This window comes from Lissotriton vulgaris, chromosome 3_1 (genome assembly GCF_964263255.1).
Source record: "Lissotriton vulgaris chromosome 3_1, aLisVul1.2, whole genome shotgun sequence".
NCBI lineage: Eukaryota > Metazoa > Chordata > Amphibia > Caudata > Salamandridae > Lissotriton > Lissotriton vulgaris.
In genome coordinates, this window is record NC_141689.1 from 1,138,855,830 (window position 1) to 1,138,877,318 (window position 21,489).

General features: G+C 45.1%; 1 protein-coding gene across 1 annotated transcript; it reads right to left on the reverse strand.

Moving 5' to 3' along the window:
- Positions 1-394: 394 nt before the first annotated feature.
- PIGY (phosphatidylinositol glycan anchor biosynthesis class Y) lies at positions 395-900 on the reverse strand. Its single transcript, XM_086961613.1, has one exon. It carries the CDS (start codon positions 753-755, stop codon positions 540-542), a length of 216 nt encoding a protein of 71 aa, XP_086817739.1. The 5' UTR covers positions 756-900; the 3' UTR covers positions 395-539.
- Between the last annotated feature and the right edge of the window lie 20,589 nt (positions 901-21,489).

The window sequence follows — 21,489 nt, forward strand, 5'->3', positions numbered from 1 at the left end:
ACATTTTATGGAGGAAGAAAGGCACACATCTGGCAAGCCCCTCTACTTTAAAATCGCTCTGAGCTTTGTATTAGTTGATTGTTTATTATCTATCTGCTATAGATGGTAATAAGCCGATGCCTGACAAATAACATTAAAATGTTCACTATGTATATGCAGATAGCACGGCAATGGCCAAAAAATATAAACGAAACAGTAGTTCATTAAATATGGATTACGCCACCTGGGTGAAAAGCAACATGACTATTTAGTCTACGACAAAGCTACAGAATTGTAAGTGTTCATGGCAAAACAGCATCTTTCAACATCTCACACCGAGATGTATCAAAACAGTCCATCTTTATTTGCACTTAAACATAGTAAAGTAAGTTAAGCTTAAACTGCAGGGTAACCAGATAACCGCATTTACTGCAGTCACAGACTAAATTCATTACATACCTAGAACAATTTTATAGTAGGAGGCAAACGTTTATCGAAACTCAAAGGTAGTATGTCCATTACTTAGTTTCCATCTATCCAATGGGTTAAGAGTGAGGCATCTAATTGTGCCTAAAGAGTTTAATACCCATCCAAGTCCAGAGATGGAAGAATACATAAATAGGGATGGTAAGGGGAAGAAGCAGGCTGTAGAAACACAGGCTTGATGCGCTTGTGCAGCCACGGGGAAAGTCTTCGTCCACAGAGGCAGAATAAAACAGACCAGCTAAGGACAGTAGCGGGACAAGTACTGTTAAGGTCGGTAAAGACAGAAACATGGTGATCTTCTTTCTGGGCAGCGACTCCTATATTTGTTGTGGGGTCTTGGTGATCTGCGTATTCAAGAGAAGTAACCCTATGTTTGCTTGATTTCCGGGTCGGTCGTCTCCCTCTGGATCATCCTTGCATCCTGCGGCATCATGTTGGGAATGCCATCTATTATTGGATATGCAATGCCCAGCTCTTCGTTGATTAGTTCGTTGGTGGACTCTTCATATCTGATGAGACACAAAACAATTACAAATGTTTTAAAGAATTTCATCAGGGGAAGTAGAGAATGGCGAATGTAATATTGACTTTGGTAGCGCATATAAATCTTACCAATATAAAATAATATACAAGGCAATTCATTTTCAATAAGTGAAAAACACAAATATGATTTCAAGTTTATCACAACATATGCTTTTCTATAGCAGCCTATTCTGAGACGGTGAGAGACATATCTAATTAGAACAGGATCTGTGTCACCTACAAGTAGGACGGAATGGTTACGTGCATAAGAGTAGACACATCTGCCAATATGAAACACTGCAGAAGGGCACGGTGAAAGCAATCAAGCTAATCAACAAAAGCCATTTGCCCTGAAACAAAATTGTGCATAAATATTTAAAAGTAAGGATCCTGAGCTTTAAACCTCACCGCCTCTATGCTGTGGTTATGGAACACAGAACAAGGTAAGAACACTAGGCATGAGAGAGAAATGCATGGAAAAGGAAGGCTTTGGCTTCCCTCCTAAGGCTATTCACAAGGCCTTTCGCAATGAGTTCTAGCGCACAATAACCACAAGAGTGTGTGTGAGACCAAAACGCTAAAGATCACTCAGTTCTATGATCTCGCAAAAGATGCCTTGCTTTGAAGAACTGGGAGTGTACAAAAGTAGTTTTAAAGAGCTCAAACATTCCATTTTTTTTTAGCCTTGGACTTAATGCCAACGTATTGAGGAGTGTAGTTGGACTACAGTGGCATCTCAGGTTTCACCAACATGGAAGTCCGTAGACTTCTCTTAACACACAGCTTTCAAAAAGCGAGCATCACACTAACCCCAGCTCTGAACTAACCACTTATTTAATTAGATCCAACCTGCAAGCAAACACTCAATTATAAGACAAGATACTATACACAACCTCAAATACCTTTAGGACTTCAAAAAGAAAACAGCTAGCAAACAAAATCCTACAAGCAAAAAACTGTTTAACTTAAATGTTCACACAATTAAAAGAGAAGCAAGGATATGGAAACTATTTGGAGAAAGATGGGCTAGGTAAACAATAAACCCCACTGAAATTTTTCGGATGACAAAAAAAAAATCTATAAAATGAAACAAAATGCTATCTGCTGTTACATGACTTAGAAGCAAACTGTAGTTATTTTTAAAATAACCTCTACAGAAAACAAATGAGCACACAAGAAATGTCCACAAACATTTCCCAAATATCGCTCCCGTACTCTCAATTAAAGTTACTTTTCTTTTTCAACTTGTGGTCAAACACATGGCTGGACGCACGACTATGGTCAATCCTGTACATCTACCTTCAGCCACAACTGTTAAAGACATCAAGCCAATAGCAACGTCAACACCCAATCTTACACAAAATAGCAGAAATGTTAATAATGGGAATAACATCGGAACTGTCAACCTTCAAAACGAGGGGGGGGGGGGGGGGGGGGGGGGAGTGGCACTGATCCAAAAGTACTCTCTACCATCTCACCCATGGTCAATCTGCCACAATCATGGACTTCAAAGTCACCTACAAGCAAAACATCCTTAAAGTCATGCTTCAGACTCAGAAACACGCCTGGACCTTTTTACAGCATTTTGGCCCAATAAACCATATTTCTCAGCTGCCTAGATTTTAAAAAAGAGAAAAAGCAAGACATAACCCTTTTACCCAGCTAAACCTTGCCTATCGGATAGTGCAAAGTGAAAAAAATGAGGCCCTAAATTTAAAGGATCATATCTTTGACACAACTAGGTTACCTTACTTTGTCCTACATGGATCTTTGCCTCACTCATCAATTTCTTTCAGCAAGCCTCGTCAAAATACAGCCCACCATTCTAACTGTATGCTGATAGACCCAAATTCAATTTTAGGTCAGAAATGATTGTAAAATCCAAAGTGTCATGCGAGACGGCTTTATGTAGACAAATTCCTTAATGGGTATCCTTTGGCTCTTCCTAAAGTAACTTAGATATTTGAAATCCAGGTACCACTGTTCTAAAGTGCTGTTGAACTTGGTAATTTTTTTTAAAAAACACAGAACTTACACCACTATTACTCAAACTGGGAGTGATGTTTTAACCTTCCTTATCTTTCACACCTGTCATGTCTCAGCACACATTGGAAAAGCTGACGGCTCGCCTTTGAGACCCATTGGCTTTGCCAATGCTGTACAGGATTCTAGAGAGTGGAGTGGCCAGTAGCAACTGGGAGCTGCAAGGCCCTCCACGAAATGTAAAACAAACAAAAAAGTGAAAAGGACTGCAAGAGCTTGCGAGAAAAGTAACAGAGTGGGCGGGATGATCAAATAAAAATATTGGTGGGAGGAGGGAAAAGAGACAATGGAAAGAAAAGCAGCACACAACGAAAGTGCAACACAGTGTAGGGGGCAGAAGCACACGAGAGAGGGCAGTGTACGAGGGATAGAGAACCAAATATGGGCATGTATTTGTCAGGGTGGAGAGAATCATGATGGCGAGAGCTAGAAAACAGATGCACTCTCACAGAGTGTTTATTGATAAAGAACTGTCATTTTCTAAAAGTGATACAAAAGGGGATGATGGACAGAGCTTTTGAGCAAATCAAACACTCACCCCCAGTCAACTGATCTGGGTTTAATCCATCACCATTCTTTAGCTCACTCCGCCACCCCAGTTAAGACATGGCCATATGAAAATCAGTCTGACCCTGTGCCTCATGGGAACAGTCCAGCCCGAACTGCCAATGCCATGCCTTCCCTGGACCGGAAACAAGCATCCTGGGACCGGTTTCTGGTATTTCAGCCGTCATCAGCCAGGCTAGCTTGAATCCAGTGGCAAAGTGAGCAAGGGACTCACGTCTGAGCATACCTTGCCAACTTAGGGCGAACAAAGCGACACAAAAGGGGATGATGGACGGAGCGTTTTAGCAAATCAAATACTCACCCCCATTCAACTGATCTGGGTTTAATCCATCACCATTCTTTAGCTCACTCCGCCACCCCAGTTCAGACATTGCCATATGCAAATCAGTCTGACCCTGTGCCTCATGGGAACAGTCCAGCCCGAACTGCCAAAGCCATGTCTTCCCTGGACCAGAAACAAGCATCCTGGGACCGGTTTCTGGCATTTCAGCCGTCATCAGCCAGGCTAGCTTGAATCCAGTGGCAAAGTGAGCAAGGGACTCACGTCTGAGCATACGTCTGACCCTGTGCCATGAGGCACAGGGTCAGACTGATTTGCATATGGCCATGTCTGAACTGGGGTGGCGGAGTGAGCTAAAGGATGGTGATGGATTAAACCCAGATCAGTTGACTGGGGGTGAGTGTTTGATTTGCTCAAATACTCCGTCAATCATCCCCTTTTGTATCGCTTTGTTCGCCCTAAGTTGGCAGGGTATGCTTGGTTTGTTGCGAGGTATATTAGGACTTACCAAGAAAATAAAGGGGCTTGGAGTCCTCCGATTGATAACCACTGGCTGGCTTTTCCAGGCACTCTCATTTGCCTACTTCTTATTCGTGTCCCAGCTGGTCAATCTTGTGCTTGCCCTCCCATGGCGTAGTTCCTCTTTACAGCCTTTTTGAATAGCTGTCATCACTGCTTGCTTTTCAAACACTACTTTTTTCTTTTTTGAGAAGTACTCATAAAAATCTGTATTTTCAAGCCGCCTACCTCATGTAAGTCTCTCCCCCGGCACTGCATGTTGCCCTCTGTTGCCTGACTGCTTCTCCCTGCCCTCCAACCACATGCACTTTCTTGTGTGTCACCCTATTGCTACCCCCAACCGTGTCCTTGTTACTTAACCTCAACCCCAGTGTTGCTTTTTCCCGCCCTCCCCTGTTGCCTTTGTGTCCCCGCCAGCCCTCCTTCCTGTTGCTTTTGCATCCCGCCTCGGGCCACTTCATGTTCTCTGCCACCTTCCCTTGTGTTGCTTTGCCGTTCACCCCCATAATTCCCCATGTTACTTTAGCATTCACCCCACCCTCCCCATAATTCCCCATGTTGCTTTAGCATTTGTCCCACCCTCCCCAATGTTGCTTCTGCTTCTATGCCACACACATTCTATTTTTTCAACTTATAGATTCAACTTGATCAATAACTAACAAAGAAAAAAAAACATTCAGGTAAATTTTGTGGGTATGTGTGGTGTGGACACTTACCAAATGAGGCGGGCAGCTGAGTGAATTCAGTTTCTTTTTTAGGTCTTGCCTGAGCCAGCGCATTCGCAGGCGAGACTTTTAGTAAGTGGGCTTCAAAAAGCCAACCACAGCTTTTTGTGTGGCCTTGAGCGTGCGGTACGCGCACTGTTACGAGCACAGGCGCCATCTAGCTTTCCTGTCTCGTCACGGCTCATTAAGTGCATCGTTCGCGGGCGTCCTTACAGCCCGCGATCACTTTCACTTTTACGGCTGCGTCACTTTCACGGCCACGGGGCCAATGCTGGTTTCTATTGCTTAAAAGAAGAATGTGGGCTGGTTACCCCACTGTGCTTCGTGCTTGAAACCTGCACTTAAATCATCCTCATGTATGCCACGTACGGTGTGTGCGCGCGCCTTGCCCTTGGTTTGTATATAACCTGAAGTATTTGTTCTGCTGGAGCCTTTTACGTTTAATAGACATGGCTCGCGGCTCTGCTGCCTGCATGCACGCTAGCAAGCACACCATTAGATCAAGTGGACATATTACCTCATTAAATATCTGCACAGGGCGCAGCCTCCCTGACAAGTGAAGCATTCCTTGAGCCAGTACTCACAACTGACCAGGACTCTATGAGCTACAGCAGTGGTATCCCCAGCTCATGGGCACAGGACTGCTGTGCGGCGCGTATGCACCGATTAACTAATTCTGCATTTTCTCGACACATCTCGTTACTAATTCTGCTGCTGTATTGAGTCGGTGGGTCTGAACAGTTCTTAATATTTACTCCCTGAAGGAAAGAATTGCTTAAAAGTGAATGAGCGCTTTCGTTTCCTCAGTAGGAGGATGGCGCTCCCCTGTGGCAGGTTTTAGCTACGTGCTGTTTCTGGCTCGAGCTGGATTTTAAACACCCCCCCGGTTCCACACTCTTCCAACGTGTCTCTTTCTGAAACTGCAGTTCATCTTCATTTACAATTTCGCTGCATGCTTTTCTTGTTGGTCTATTACTGTAGCTGGGCTTTCCAAAACTGCATGTCCCAGGGTGTCGGACTTGCATTATGCGTGTTAATCTATAAGCCCGAACCCTAATACAGTTCTCACTTGATCTTCAAGGGCAGTTTGGCTCTTCATGTAGGTCTGGGATTAAAGCACAAAAATGTTTACTCGACCGGCTCCTTGAAAATCCTCACTTAAAGTGTGTAATCTAGTGGTCGAAGTGCATTAAAAAACAAGCTTATGCAATGCAATAGGTCTCGCATTTACACGAGTTTAAGCTATTGACACTGTAAATAACAATGCTTTTTAGGTTTTGACTGGCCATGCGCTTTGCGCATGTGCCAAAAAACCTCTTGAGTTGTGTGTGTGGGTTTGGGTCGGCCCTCGTCATTCATTGGCTGGCTCCATAAATGGAGCCTAGCCATTGGACGAGGGGCCTGTCCGTCAATGCCGGACCAGACACGGGGGCGTTCCCGACATTCTTTGGCTTTTGCCGACGTCACGCGACGCCGGGAACGCCCCCGATTCTGGTCAGGCATTGCCGGCACCTCCCTTGCTCCCCCTCCCGCTTGTTTTGGTGCCAGTCTTCTGCTCCGGCCGGCCGTCGTCAGCTCTCTCCTCCCCCTTTCCCGCCCCCTCCCGCTTCTCTCTAATGCCCGCCTTCCTGCTCCGGCCTCTCCTTTCCCGCCCCCTCCCGCTTGTTTCCTCATGGCCGCCTTCCTGCTCCAAGGCCGTCGTCGGCCGTCGTCAGCGTCTCCCAAAAAAGTTTAAGGTACGTGTGCTAGCAAACCTTTTTTTGTGCGTAAGAGCGCTCAAGTTATATAAAAAAATTTTTTTTTAAAAAGTAGCAGATGCCTGCATTTCGGTTTGGCAGGAAGGGAGCGTAGCTAGTAGTGTTGCCGAGTGGCTTCAAGCACCCGAGATCCACACCGGGTCTTCCCCCTTTTTATTACCAACTGCACCCGTGGACCTGGCCACTTGCGCATGCATAATAAATAACTTAGTGTTGCATGCAGCGCGTGCGGAGCTTATTGGTATAAATAAAGAATAAGAAATCAAATTACATAGGAGGAACAGGAGCAGCTAGCAGGCGCAGGAGGGCTCTAGACGGGCCTTCCCCTCTGCCCACAAGTTTTTTCTGCGGATACCGCGGACCGCATTCTTATCCCCGGCACCCACAGATGGGACCGAGATACCGAGGTGGCGGCATATATAGGGGAATGGAACCTGCAAGCACATTTCGAGGTAGTGTTTACAGAAACCCAGCTCAACGCATCCTAAGGAAAGGGCACAAAAGGAACATGGCGTACCGAGCAAGGTCCGGTAAGAGAGTACAAAATGTATGTTAAGATTCTTTCTAAAGCGAGCAGAGAGGCTATCCCGCCCCTCGGGCTACCTTAGTAGCAATGGTGCTCTAACTCAAGAATATAGAGTTCGAAAATGTCCCTTGGTCATGGTGTGATGAAAGGTCAGGAATCATCCGAAATTAAAAGTCCCGGCATAGAGGACCACTTCCACAGGCCACGCAAATAGGCTTAGTCACGGCACCGCAGGTTCAAGGTGGAGCAAGGGGTTATCACACCTATGTAGTTAGTTGGGTCATTTGAATGCCTTACTGCGGAATTATCAAAGCTAGAGAAGTGTTTTATTGTGCTACTGAACGAATGAACATAAGCAGTTGAAGTACTCTCTTGAACGATTCTGATTGCTCGAAATAGCGTGGGATTTTTAGTCACTAGGTTAAAAAATGGTTTTCACTGTTAAGATGTTTTAAAACTCGTATTTATAGCATTTCAAAGAGCCTTTGAGTCCAGCGGGTGTGAAAACAGCTGGAGACTACGCAGTGGGTGCATTACCGGAATACGTTCCTTGCCACCTGTTTCCAGGCGTCCCATTGTGAGGCAGCGCCTGGTGGCTCAGTGGACTACTGCTTCCATTGCCGGGGCCTGTGTCCGACATCATGGTCACAGGTTTAAGTCCCGGCGGGTCCACCCAGCCTATCATTCATCTGGGGTCGATAAACGAGTACGAGTTGGGTAACAAGAAAGAGGTGTTGTTCAGCACCAAGGTGAACGTGCGTTGTTAAAAGTACATATGTTTGGTTATGTTCAACGAATGAATCAGAACAATCAGAACCTCAAAGCAGTTTAATGCGGGAGATCGTCTACCACAGAGACGAACTGAGGGTGTTTCCTTGTCTAGATAAGGAATGGAGCCAAACAGCGTTTTTAGGTTGTTTTTCGCGCACCGTGAAGTATGGCCTGTTTAGTGGACTTGTCTACGGTTAGCGCAAGGACCATTGGGGCTCCCGTGGCGACACCCTCCCTCCCAAAATAGCAGAGAAATGCCCTTGCTAACTAGGTAGTTGCCCACAAGGCGTGGGGGCGGCGACGGAGGCAGGCGCTGCAGCCGCGCACAGAATCAGCGTGGCGCAGGCGATTAAATTCAAGTTTTGATGGCGTACACTGTGCGGCGCGAAAGCATACTGAGGGGCAGTGCATTCTCTCTAGATAGAGTGGCAAAAAATGTCCGCGTGGATGCAGCGAAGCGTCTTCGAACCAACAAACACCGCAAGAGTCTCATATCGGCTCAGACTGTGCTGCCAGCTGGGGGGCGACGGTCCCTCACAGCCTTTCCAAAGCACTTGGGAAACAGGTTATTTAAAGAGTGTCGGTACTGCCGCACCCCAGGGCTGCATTATTCTTATATGCCGCCTGCCCAGCTGAATCACAGGAGTATTGATTATGTTGGGTTACACGCTTTAGCAGGAAAACAAATGAAATGTGAAGACGAGGCAGAGCATGTATGCAACAGTTGTTTCAGCAGTGGCTCTGACTCCGCGCCAGCTGACGGTTTTCATAGCAGGACATGCTCTCAGTGTCCCATAATGCGTTGTGGGGATTTGCGTGGCTGGGGGTTTAGATCGCCAGCCGCGAAGGCATAGCGAACTCAAGGCGGCACGCTAAAACGCTGGATAGCCACACGCAATCGCTTCACTCCGTACACAGCTTACTACCGGACTACAAAAGCAGAGTACAAGGTTACAATGCCATCACACGCAATGTTCATAGTAATTCTCTGTGCTCAGCTTAACACACTTTGGCTGATATTATATGGCGGCTTGCTGAGGCGGAGCCAGGAAACTAACCACATGGTGCACGAGCAACACGCTAAAGCAGTGGCGTCCCCTCAGTCCCCCGTGGATGTGGCATGTTCGGAGTGATCACCCGGCCAACCCTAACATACGCCCAGTGCTTTTTAGGTTTTGACTGGCCATGCGCTTTGCGCATGTGCCAAAAAACCTCTTGAGTTGTGTGTGTGGGTTTGGGTCGGCCCTCGTCATTCATTGGCTGGCTCCATAAATGGAGCCTAGCCATTGGACGAGGGGCCTGTCCGTCAATGCCGGACCAGACACGGGGGCGTTCCCGACATTCTTTGGCTTTTGCCGACGTCACGCGACGCCGGGAACGCCCCCGATTCTGGTCCGGCATTGCCGGCACCTCCCTTGCTCCCCCTCCCGCTTGTTTTGGTGCCCGTCTTCTGCTCCGGCCGGCCGTCGTCAGCTCTCTCCTCCCCCTTTCCCGCCCCCTCCCGCTTCTCTCTAATGCCCGCCTTCCTGCTCCGGCCTCTCCTTTCCCGCCCCCTCCCGCTTGTTTCCTCATGGCCGCCTTCCTGCTCCAAGGCCGTCGTCGGCCGTCGTCAGCGTCTCTCCTCCCCCTTTCCCGCCCCCTCCCGCTTGTTTCCTCATGGCCGCCTTCCTCCTTCCCCGCCCCCGGAGCCCGGACACAGACTCAGCGCGGCGGCTGCACTCCACCCGGACCCGGCTCCTGGCCCCCTCACCCTACCGAAACGGTTCCAGCAGGTTTCTGGGGCCCAACACCCCCGTCCAGCAGGTAAGAACGGCACCCCGGGAGGGAGGCGGGGAAGAGACTCGACCCCACTTGCTTAATCTTCCCGACGGCCCCCAGCGACTAGGGACCCTTATGGGTAAATTGTGGACGCTTTACAAACGTGGATTATTAAAGGCTTTCATTACCTGGTGTCAGTAGGTTAAATACTGTTCTGTTTTGTTCTGCCTAAAATGCAAGGCTGCGCGTTCAAGAATGCAAAGAAAATAGTCTAGGTATGTGCTCACGCCCGACAAGGTACAACATGTGTTTCTACATCTCGAGCTATGAGCGCTTCTTCTGCGGTCTTCATTTCTCCCAGTTCATGGTGGATCTTTTTATTTGCATTTCCTGCCCCAGGCGAGGCATTTAGCGGGTGGTCGCTCTACGTTCTCATACGATTGCGTCCCTTCCGCTTAGCTGGTGTTTGAGGGTTTGGATCTTCGTAACTCTCATACTTTTCTGAGTTTCTGCCCTTTTTCATTTCTTTGTTGCAGGGTTCTTGGAGTTTCAAGACTTTTTCACTTTTGCGGTGCCTGGTTCTGTCTGTGTGGTACGCTTCCTTCACGTCTTGGAATCTCATATTAACGATCCTTTTCACTCACACTTTTCTGGCTATTGACTGAGAAGCAGAGCCCTGAGGAAGGTGTTTTTCTTCTTCTTTCTGTTTTCTTTTTCCTCAGTCATAACTGTACTTTCTTACATCGAGGTTGTTGTGTTCCTTGCCGATCTACTTCTCTTCTGGGCCCTGCTTCTCTCCGACTGGGAGTTGAACTCTTCTGGATTTTGTTTCCTGCAGTTCAAAGATTAGGTTTAAACATGGATGACACATTGCGAGTCACGAGAGCTGTCTCCGGTAAATCTTCGGCTGAGAAGGTTTGGGAGCCGCAGACAGTGATAGCTACATCTTATTGTGGCAGCCGTATGACTATAGCACAGAAGTGGGGAAGTATTGATTCCCCCTCCCACCCCCTGCGATACATTTAAAAAAAAAAAAAAAAGAAACACTTGTTTCCCATTCATGTTTTGGGAGCGAGCCTAGCGCCCCTCATCCGTCATTTCTCACAGCCATGCGCCTTCTCAATACAGGCATTCGAGACGGAGGTCGCGTGGAAGAGTGTCCCTGTGTGAGAGGACTACCCCCCTCCGGCGTGGCCGGCTGATGGCAGCGCCCAGCGCGCTGCTCTATTGTTGTAGAATGTGCTTTATTAGCCCCCTACCAGGTTTGTGCAGCACTACTTAAACACCAGCACTACACATCTGCAATGGGCAGAGATGGATTAATTAAGTGTCCGTAGCCATAGCGTGTCCAGTACAGCTGCCCTTCTAATGATGTTATTTGCACTACAGCATTTTTCACGGGAAAAAAAAACTACAAACTCAACAATTCAATGAATAAATAACATGCGTGGGTTGTTCATTTACATACTGAAGCTGCATTTAACAGTTCCCGTTTGTTTTTGCCGGTGTTCTAAATCTTAATGTGGCCCATGCTGGTAGGAGATAAGTTTAGGCGCTTCACCACACTGGTGGTTCAAGCAGAGGGCCTCTGTAAGAAAATCTCCACCCTGGCCGAAATCAGTCAAAGATAGGCCAGCCAGTGGGCCTTCCTGCTTGAGGTTGTAGGAGCCCTATGTGCTACTAGTTTTACTCACCGTGGTCTCCTTGCCTTTGTTTAAAATGTCAATAACAGCCTTTACAGTTACCTCATTTAATGATAAGAGTGTAATATTGGTATGGAATACATGTTCTATCAGGAGAGAACGTGTCGGTGGAGTGCCTGGGTGTTCTATCTGGTGAGGGATAGACAGAATACGTGTGTGGTGCTTGTGGTGTCCGTTCATGTCATCACGCATCTCAAGAGCACATCAGGGTTTAGCAGTCAGTGTCGGCCATCTTGGGGGAATAATGAAAACAAAGTAGGTGCAAAAAGAGGTATTCCATTTCATCCAAGTGCTGGTAGAGGCTCCAAATACACCATCTATTTTCACTCACAAACTGTTTTTATTTTGTAGTATTATTTTTAAATATGTGAAGTTCATACCTAAAGGACCTCGGCAAGGTTTTGCCTTTTCAGGTCTCACCTACATACATCTTTACATGTTAGTACTCTAGTACCTACTAGCCACAATGCAATACAGAGTGGGCTGCGGTTCAGACACTTGGTTAGGATTGCATGGTTTTCTTGTCTATCTCGAATCCCTGATCCATATTCTACGCCTTTCTTCCCTTTTCTTATATCTGTCCGGCCCCAGGAGCAATTCTGCTTCACTGTGTTTTAAGATGGAGGACTTGCAACCTTCCACTGTTGAAGTGAGGGGACGAATATTTTTAGTTGGGTTTCAGCACTTCATGCGAGTGCATCACTTTCTCCCCCCCACATGCCCACTCACTACCACCTACTACTCTTCCAGTGCTTCCCGACACTACTGACAACCTGCTTCACTAATCTATCTATCTATCTTTTCAGTTTGTGCTTGAGCTTCAGTCTGGCCCAACTGAATGCGAAAAAAGGCTACTCGAATTAAAAGCAAAAAAAAACAAACAGTCAAGCAAGCACTTGCTCAATAGACAATCTTCTTCACAACAGACAAAGGGCGAGGGACGGGTGGGAAGAGTGTAGTGTAAGAGGAGGAGACCGTGTGGGAAGAGTACTAGGGGAGGGAATTGAAGGACGAGAGTGTGCATGAAGAGCAGTGCTTGAAGAGTGCCAGGGCATTCCCCGGTAAAGCCAACAATGAACACTGAAGCAGACCCTATGGGGCACTCTACTTCCGTCATTTGCCAGCTGAAAAACACGACCTTCTCGTATGTCACAGGCTAGTGATGCAACTCGATGTCACCACAAGTGACCACACATTCATTTCATTATTGGTACTTCTGTGAAGCGCTCTGACACCTTCGGGTAAAGTCCGCGCTATATAAAGTTGCATAAATAAATAGATAAAAACACAGGGACTGAGACAGGCGGCTACGTGTGTTTACCATTGGTGTTCCAGGGCCTAAAGCATTATTTCATGGCAACTGAATAACTAATGTACTCCAACTTTTATATGCCTCATGGCGTAATTGCTTGTGGTCCTGCGTAAAGGTGCTATGTTTGTGGTAAATCCATGAATATTTGGGACTTGCATTTTTTAGGTTTTGCCTGGAGGGGGCTCGCAGTGTGTGTGGGGGGCTCTGTGTGGGTGTGTGGGGGGCTCTGTGTGGGTGTGTGGAGGGCTGTGTGAGGGGCTCTGTGTGGAGGGCTCTGTGTGGGTGTGTGGAGGGCTCTGTGTGGGTGTGTGGGGGGCTCTGTGTGGGTGTGTGGGGGGCTCTGTGTGGGTGTGTGGGGGGCTCTGTGTGGGGGGCTCTGTGTGGGTGTGTGGAGGGCTCTGTGTGGGTGTGTGTGGGGGGCTTTGTGTGGGTGTGTGGGGGGCTTTGTGTGGCTGTGTGTGGGGGGCTTTGTGTGGCTGTGTGTGTGGGGGGCTCTGTGTGGCTGTGTGTGTGGGGGGCTCTGTGTGTTTGGGGGGGCTCTCTGTGGGTGTTTGTGTGTGTCATTTGCGAGAGATAAAGCTAGTGGCATTGTAAATGACAATGCCATTTATTTATGTTAAAAAAACCATAAATAAAAATAATGTCAAGAGCAATGCCAATAGCTCTAACTTTAACAAAGGCAAAACCATTGCATTGTAAATGCTTGTTATTTATGTTTTAAAAACAAAAACAAAAGGCGTTGTTATTTGCACTGTCAATTGCTCAAACCCGCATAAATGCGAGACCTATTGCATTGCAAATGCTTGTTTTACTCTAACCATGCTGCACAGCATCGCGAATGCTCAGTTTTTACATCAATGAAAAACGTGGCAGCTATATTTAGGCACTGATCACCCGACCTATAACTGCAGACAGGTCAAATGTGCCCAACAGACTGAAAGTTTCTATATAATTTAGTAACAGCATTCAAACAAGTTAATGTATTATATGAATGTGTCCTTTTGTAACGTAACTGGTGCTCAGGTAAAGCGCTCCAATACCTTCGTGTCGAGTTCACGCTATATAAATCTGCACACAAAAAAAAATGTAACCCGCATCGTAAAAATACTAACTGAAGCATTAGCCATAATCTCGTTAAAAATTAAAACTATTTCCCCGGGACCAAACCTCCGAAAGAAGTAGGAACTTCCCTAAACCCTGAAGACGGTACAAAACGGTAGCTCAAAGTCAACAAAGGGCAAGACTATTTATGGTTATATGTATGAGAAGATGCATGCATGCATTAAAACGAGCAAAAGCTAGGTTTACCTTAGCGGCTTCCTTGACAGAGGGCAGACAAGGAAATCCAGCAAGGAGGGGTCGAACCTATTTTGAGTCTCCCCGTTGTCCTTGGAGGGACCGGATACTGCTCTACGTGATGCTGCGGCGTGCAGGCTGGAGACAGAGAGAAGAGGGGCGCTTTGCAGGCTACTGTGCCGAACAGCAGCGACAAGCACACTCCTGCACAGGCCCAGACCCAGCATGGTCTACTACCAACCGCAGAGGCAAGGGGTGATCACGCACACAGCTTCCTAGTGTAATCTTTCCGGGAGAGGGCGGGCCAAGCTGTCTGCTTCCTGTGCGCTCTAGAAAGCAACCCTCCGTCCCGCACTGCTTTCAGTATAGTTCCCCCGCGAGCAGAGGTGACTGCTGGCAGCAACCAGTAGAGGGCGGGAGAGCTACATTTACAGTGGCTTTCGTTCTTAACTTTAAGATTGTTCTCTGTACAAATTGAGTAGATATGCCCCACTAACCTCCACGATCCAGTTACGATTGGAGAATGCAGTGGTTGAGGTTCGAGTTCAAACATATTTCTTCATAGTGTGTCTGTCTATTTGTGCATTTAGTATTTTTCTGTGGACTGGCACACCTAACATATGTTACCACTTGCCCGTTTTAAATTAAAACTAAAAAAAGAAAATCATCAAAATCCGGCATTTGTTACTCTTTGAAATAACACCTCAAAGTAATTTATAGAATCTGAAAACACCTCAAAATTATTTTATAGAGCTAGCTAAACTACTAATAATTGTTGTCTGATGTAAAGGGTAGCTGAATTGCAATGTTGAAAAATAAAACTAAGGATTTTGCAGAAACTATTATCTATGTATCTATCATTCCTTGGCCTTTCCAGAACATCAAACAACATGGCTGGTATTTCCTCTCAGGAAGGTGTTAATCCCAGATTTATTTTTTAGAACAAATCTTTCTCCACACCATTTTCTCACACACCGGTATCCAGTCATGAGGGTGGTTCAAAGAAACGGGCAGCACAAACAGGTCAAGTACCGTAAACCACTTTAATTAAGCAGTTTCTCCTCCACAGTGCTAACAGTGCAAGTGTGGAAACACGTTTCGGCCAGAGCCTTCAACTGGCCATAGAGTTTGTAATGTACAGTGTTCTTAAAGGAGGAAAGCCCCCCCCACCACCAACAACCCGTTTTACAATTAAGTCTTTTGCTGATACAAACTGGGTCTGGCTTAAAAGGTGATGTGTAATTTATCCTCTTTTTGGCAAATTTACATGCCTTACATGACACACACTTTGTAAAGCCCTTTTGTGCCGTCAGCCAATTGGTGGGTGCTCTGGTTTCTGGACTATTTTTTAACAAGGCAAATTACCCATTGACCTGGCTTTCCTGAATGTCAATTGTGGTTTATTTGACAGACCTACACCTATGACTGGATCATTCAATACCAAGTTCCAGTTTTTATTAAGTATCTTCCTGATGGCTCTATGTTGTTTGTTATATTTTAGTATGACTCTGCAAGACGGTTCCAGTTTGTCTGAACCTTTCTGCTTGTCTTCTTCATTTACAAGAGCCTGGTCCCTAGTGAGAAGTCTTGTTTTGTTAATAGCTCTGTCTACAACCATCGGAGCATATCCTCTTGATAAAAATCTTTGTTTGCTATTTTCCTGCGCTACTTGACAATCTTCATCACTGCTGCAAATGTGTCGCACCCGAAGCATCTCCCCATAGGGGATGCTTTGAATTAGGTTTTGCGGGTGATGACTCGTAGCATGCAGCAGTGAATTACCCGCAGTGGGTTTACGGTAAATCCTAGTGGCAATAGTCTCTTCCTTTATGAATACCTATACATCAAGGAAATACACGGAGGATTTGCTGATGTTTGCCATAAACTGAAGATTTAACTGGTTCCTATTTATCTGCTCAATAAACTGTAGGGCAAGTGTTTCAGGATCCTTCCAGATTAAAAATAGGTTGTCTATGAAACGCAACCAAAGGGGTACATGTTGGCCTATGATGTGTTTAAAGTGCTTCATAAGGACCTACTCCTCCCACAGCCCCATATGCAAACAGGCGTAGCTGGGTGAGAAGCAGGCCTTCATCGCGACTCTCCTGGTTTTTTGGTAAAGTTGATTATCAAAGGAAACGAAATACTGCTCCAAACAGGTGGTAACCATATTGACTAGCTTTTTATTATGCATGTAAAGGTACGCCGGTCTATGGTTTAGATAGTGTTCTACGGCCTTGATACCGTCCTGATGACGGATGGATGTGTATAGCGCAGTAACATCCATAGTTATTAGAATTAAATCTGCACTCCATTCTATTCCCTTGATTTTCCTAAGGAAATCAGAAGTATCTTGTTGGTAGGACGGTAAACTTTTAACCCACTCCTGGAGAATATAATCAATGTATTTAGAGGTGTTCTCCATAATACTATCAATGGCCGAAATAATGGGCCTACCAGGGGGTTTAACTTCATTTTTATGTATTTTGGGGATGATATATAGAGAGGGGATTACCGGATATTCCCTTTTCAAGAAACGATATTCATCTTCACACAGTAAACCCCCACTCTTCCAAGCTAATAATTTCCCATAATAATCATTCCAGGCATCTTTAACAATATAATGTCGCTCCTTTTATAACATTCATTGTCGCTCAATTGGAGGTGAGCCTCCTCCATATACAGTGTCCGTGGCCACAAGACAATGTTCCCCCCTTGTCAGATTGTCTCACACCGAGGTTGTTGTTGTCTTGCAACTTCTTCATAAGTTGTACATAGCCCTGGTGTTGACGACTGTATGTTTGTTCTGTGAAATTGGTTGATTTATAGAGTCATTTCAATTCCAATACTACCTGATCATGATAGACGTCTAAATTATCGTGGAGCATTACCGGTTGAAAAACGGACTTGGGTTTGAACTGTGTTTTCACAACCCCACTTAGTTCCATCGTTTCTAATCCTAAATTGGTTGTAGCAGCTGGTTGTTCATCTTGTAGCATTACCAGATCATGAAATAAGTTGACATCACCCGCTGTGAAAAGGGATGGACTGCCCACAGTTTGTTGCCTAAGATCCGGTTGCTTTTTGGCCCGCAGTTTATGAAACTTTGCAATTTCAGTTACTAATGAACCAAAAACGTCCATCCGAGTTTCTGAGTAATTAAAACTGCTTTCAGGGCTATAGGAGAATCCTAATGCCAGTATTTGCATTTCCGCTTTGGTCAAAGTAATGTCGGTCAAATTTAACACAGTGTTCAAATCCGCATTCTTCTCTCGCTGCGCTTTTGGTTTGCTCTCCTGTTGTTGTTTTTTGAGCTTTGTGCACAGGAGGTTGTAGTGTATCACTCCTGTCCTGGCACAGACAGTCGACCTCCTGTGCCAGGGATAGTTTGGTAAACACCACTCCTGAGGGTCTCACCACCTCACCCTCCGGTTCACTCTCTGGTGCAGAACTTAGATCAGAGGCGGAGGTAGACGCCAAGACTATTTCACCAGTGCCCCGTGTGTTTCTTTGCTGTCGGCCCATGCCCATTTTCGCTTTAACAACATATTTGCGGGCAAACAGGAAAACTTGTCTGTTCTGGTAGTCCATTTTATCACATTGAAACTTGTAAGCTTTACGTCTTTTAATGGTCTCCTCATCTTTTTGAAGTCTTATATGCATTTCATCCCTCAGTTTTTTTATGTTATCCGTTATTTCCAGATTACTTATTTCATCATTAAGATCCTCTATTCTGGCTTGTAACTTGATTTGATCACTTTCGGCATATTTAATCAATAGGTTGACCAACCTGCTGGAGGGTTACAGCCCATCCAGCGAGCATGTTTGGGGTCGGGGTTCTCATAACTTGGCGCCAGTGTGATTCGTAAGTCTCTGGGGATCCTACCCACCTCCAGATACCGTGATAGGGACCTATGCTCCCACCACTTCGATTGTTCGGAGCGCATGACCTTCTCAAGTTTTTTTAATAGTTCCTGTGCGTTAGTATTCCCCTGTGGTGCAGTGTGTTGTTGCACCATCATAGGCGATCCCCCAGCTGGGGAATCGCTGAACAGTTCGTCCGCCGCTTCCTATATATCTTTTTTTATTCCCAAGAGCCCCGTTTGATTTTGCACACTGTTAAAAGCCTCCCTGACTGCTTGCTTCGTCATTCAGAAATGCCTGTGAACAAGGAGCAGACATGCTCTGAACGCGTAAGGCGGAACTAATTCTGTGAAGGAGAAGCCGGTGCCGTTAATCAGCTGCTTGAGAGTGCGCCTTCAAACGGAGGTCTTTGGAATAAAAAAAAAAAATATATATATATATACATCACGAGCAAATGTCGCAAGCGGGGGGAGCGGCTAGATAGCTGGTGCTGGCGGCGAGGTTCGGGACAGCCTCGCGGTTAATTGCTGAAGCAAAAGACCTTCTGTTAGGAAGACGCCGCACACCACTTCAAAGGTTTTCTTTAGTTATTTATTTCCTGTAGGTTTCCCCACCTACGCGTTTCGGACATAAATGTCCCTGATCACGGTTATACAAACATTTGTTCTTCATTTGTGTTGTTTATTTATACTAATGACTCCATATGGCTTGTTAAGATGCATTATGGGCATAGTAGTAACGCATTGCTTTATTCAAAGCTTATCCTTATGTTTGGAAGCACGGTGTCTGGCAGTTCTTGACACTTTGGGGAATTAATTGATAGCTTATAACGAATTGTAAGCAAAAAACGCGCATTGTGTAAGTCATTTATACAGTTAAATGGCTTAATTCGTAGTATTTACGAGATAAACAATTTTGCGCCTTAAATAATGACTGAGTGTCTGTGTGTCAATTTTGGCTAAGTGCCTTTGTATGACTACGTCCCCAATCTGTCGTTCGTGCCGTTCTCACAGACTTCCCAACTTCGGACTATAGATACATGTTTAAAAATATTCACTAGAATATCTGTCTCTCATTATTACAATCTGAGTTTAACATTATGTTTCGTTTGGAATTCTGCAATTCAAATGTTCATTCAAAAAATTCAATATATATATATTTTTTTTTTCTCTCAAAACAGTCTTTTAGTTAGTTTGGGGCTTTAAAGGTGCACATGAATCTCTTCGTCCCCATTCAATCCCCATGGACTTCTAGTTTTGAATCTTATTATTAGTTTGGATTCAAGGCGTCTCAGCTTTTTGGTACGGTCTCCACCTCTTTTGTTTTCTTTTACCAGGGCGATTCCTGCATAGTTAATGTTTTTCCAAGTCTTTCCTGGGTGAATTTTCAGATGTTTTGCAATCGCGTAACTGTGATCATTATTCTGGATCGATCTTATATGCTCTAATATTCTCTTTTTGAGAGGACAGATAGTTGAGCCAATGTAGTTCATACTGCAGAAGCATTGTATTTGGTAGACCACAAACTGAGATTCACAAAATATTTTGTCTCTTAATTCAAAGTTTCTTCCTTTAGGATCTTTCATAAACTTTAGGTTCTGGCCTATTTTGCACGCTTTGCAGGATAGACATTTAGTGAAGCCTTGTTGACGTTTGTCCAACCATGTAGCGGGTTTATCTTTCTTAAAATGGCTATTTACTAAAGTGTCTTGAATGGAAGGAGCTTTCCTAAATGATATCAGTGGTCTTTCTCCTATTAGGGGACCAATTTCTGTATCCTTTTTCAATACATTCCATTATTTTGTTAGGATGTTCCGTATTTTGAAGCTCTCTTTGAGTATGTGAGAATCAATCTAGGTTTGTCATCATCTAATTTGGTCTCTTTTTTGTTCTTGGGTATTAGTGTCTCTGCTCTTGTTTTGGTTCTTGCTCTCTGTTCTCCTCGTGCAATATCCGCGTGTTTGTATCCACGGTTAGTGAAATGTAGGGCTGTCTCAATCTTACCATTCTGAATTTCAAGCATAACGTCCAAGAATTCAATTTTTTTCGAGCTGATTTGGTGAGTAAACCTTAAATTCAGCCCATTTGTATTTAGGATTTCAACGAAATCAGCTTCCTCTCTCGTGCCCTCCCATATACAAAAAATATCGTTAATAAATCTTTTCCAACTTTTGACGTGTTTTTTGTATAGTTCATGGGTACCGGCCACCTGCTCCTCCCACCAGCCAAGGGTAGAGACACGCAAAGCTGGGGGCGAAGCAGGTGCCCATCGCCGTGCCCATGATCTGTCGATATATCTGATTATCAAAGATAAAGTAATTCTTCGTCAGGCATGTCAGTATCATATCAATGAGTACTTCAGTATGCATAAGATAAGAAATTGATCTTTCACCAAAATAATATCTGCATGCCTTTATTCCTAATTCATGAGGGATACTAGTATATAGACTAGTCACATCCAGACTAAGCATCAAGCAATTATCATTCCATTCCACATCGTCAATCATACGCAAAAAGTCTCCTGTGTCCTTAATGTAATGACTAATGGGGTGACGACAGCGGTCGTAACAAATGGATATTTGGAAGCGGATATTTGGGTTAAATAAGGAAAGCATACCTTATACAGAAAGTTGCCATCATATTATTAAAAGTCAATAGTCAAGGATTGCAAAACGGGATATCCAAATGACTTAACCGGCCATGGTGCTATGGGACTTGTAGTTCCAAATCAAACGACCACCAAAATCGGTCGAGAATGTAAGGATATTTATAAGCCAGAATTACTTTGAGGAATGCATATGTTTTGATTAATTAACATATAATATGATACAGAAGTGATTATGTATCGGTAATAATCAGATGTGAGAGAGTATGTTTTCACTGTTTATTTCTGTCACATGATGAATGTTTTTTCACTTGTATATAACTTTATTGTTTGAACACTTGAACTCACTCGTGATCAAGCGGCTACGGCTGCGAAGCGCGTTGGGTGTGAGCACAAATAAAACTTCACCGTGAAATGCATATGGGCCTCAACTTGTTGTCTTTTGACGATAACATGACAACGTCTTCGGCGGACATATATACATTCTTTTGTGAATGGGAGTCCTTGCATATATATATATGCCAGTAATTTCGCCAATCGACTCGAGGCAGCCGCCCCAGCCCAATCCAAAAAGACGAATGAGCAGACCCAGAATTTCGTGCTTTAATCAAGGTGCTTTATTTCCTCCAGCAAGCCAGCCGCCATTACGCGTTTCGCTTTCCACAAAGCTTGATCACATGGCAAGTTGCTTAGAGCTGGTGCCGTTATTTAAAGTGCTAGTGCGCGGCAATTACAAGGTACAGCCAACAACATAGAAACAATACTTTCCAATCGTGT

Bases quoted from the DNA above. Each gene is read 5' to 3' on its own strand.
- PIGY (XM_086961613.1), bottom strand. From the start codon at position 755: ATGTTTCTGTCTTTACCGACCTTAACAGTACTTGTCCCGCTACTGTCC.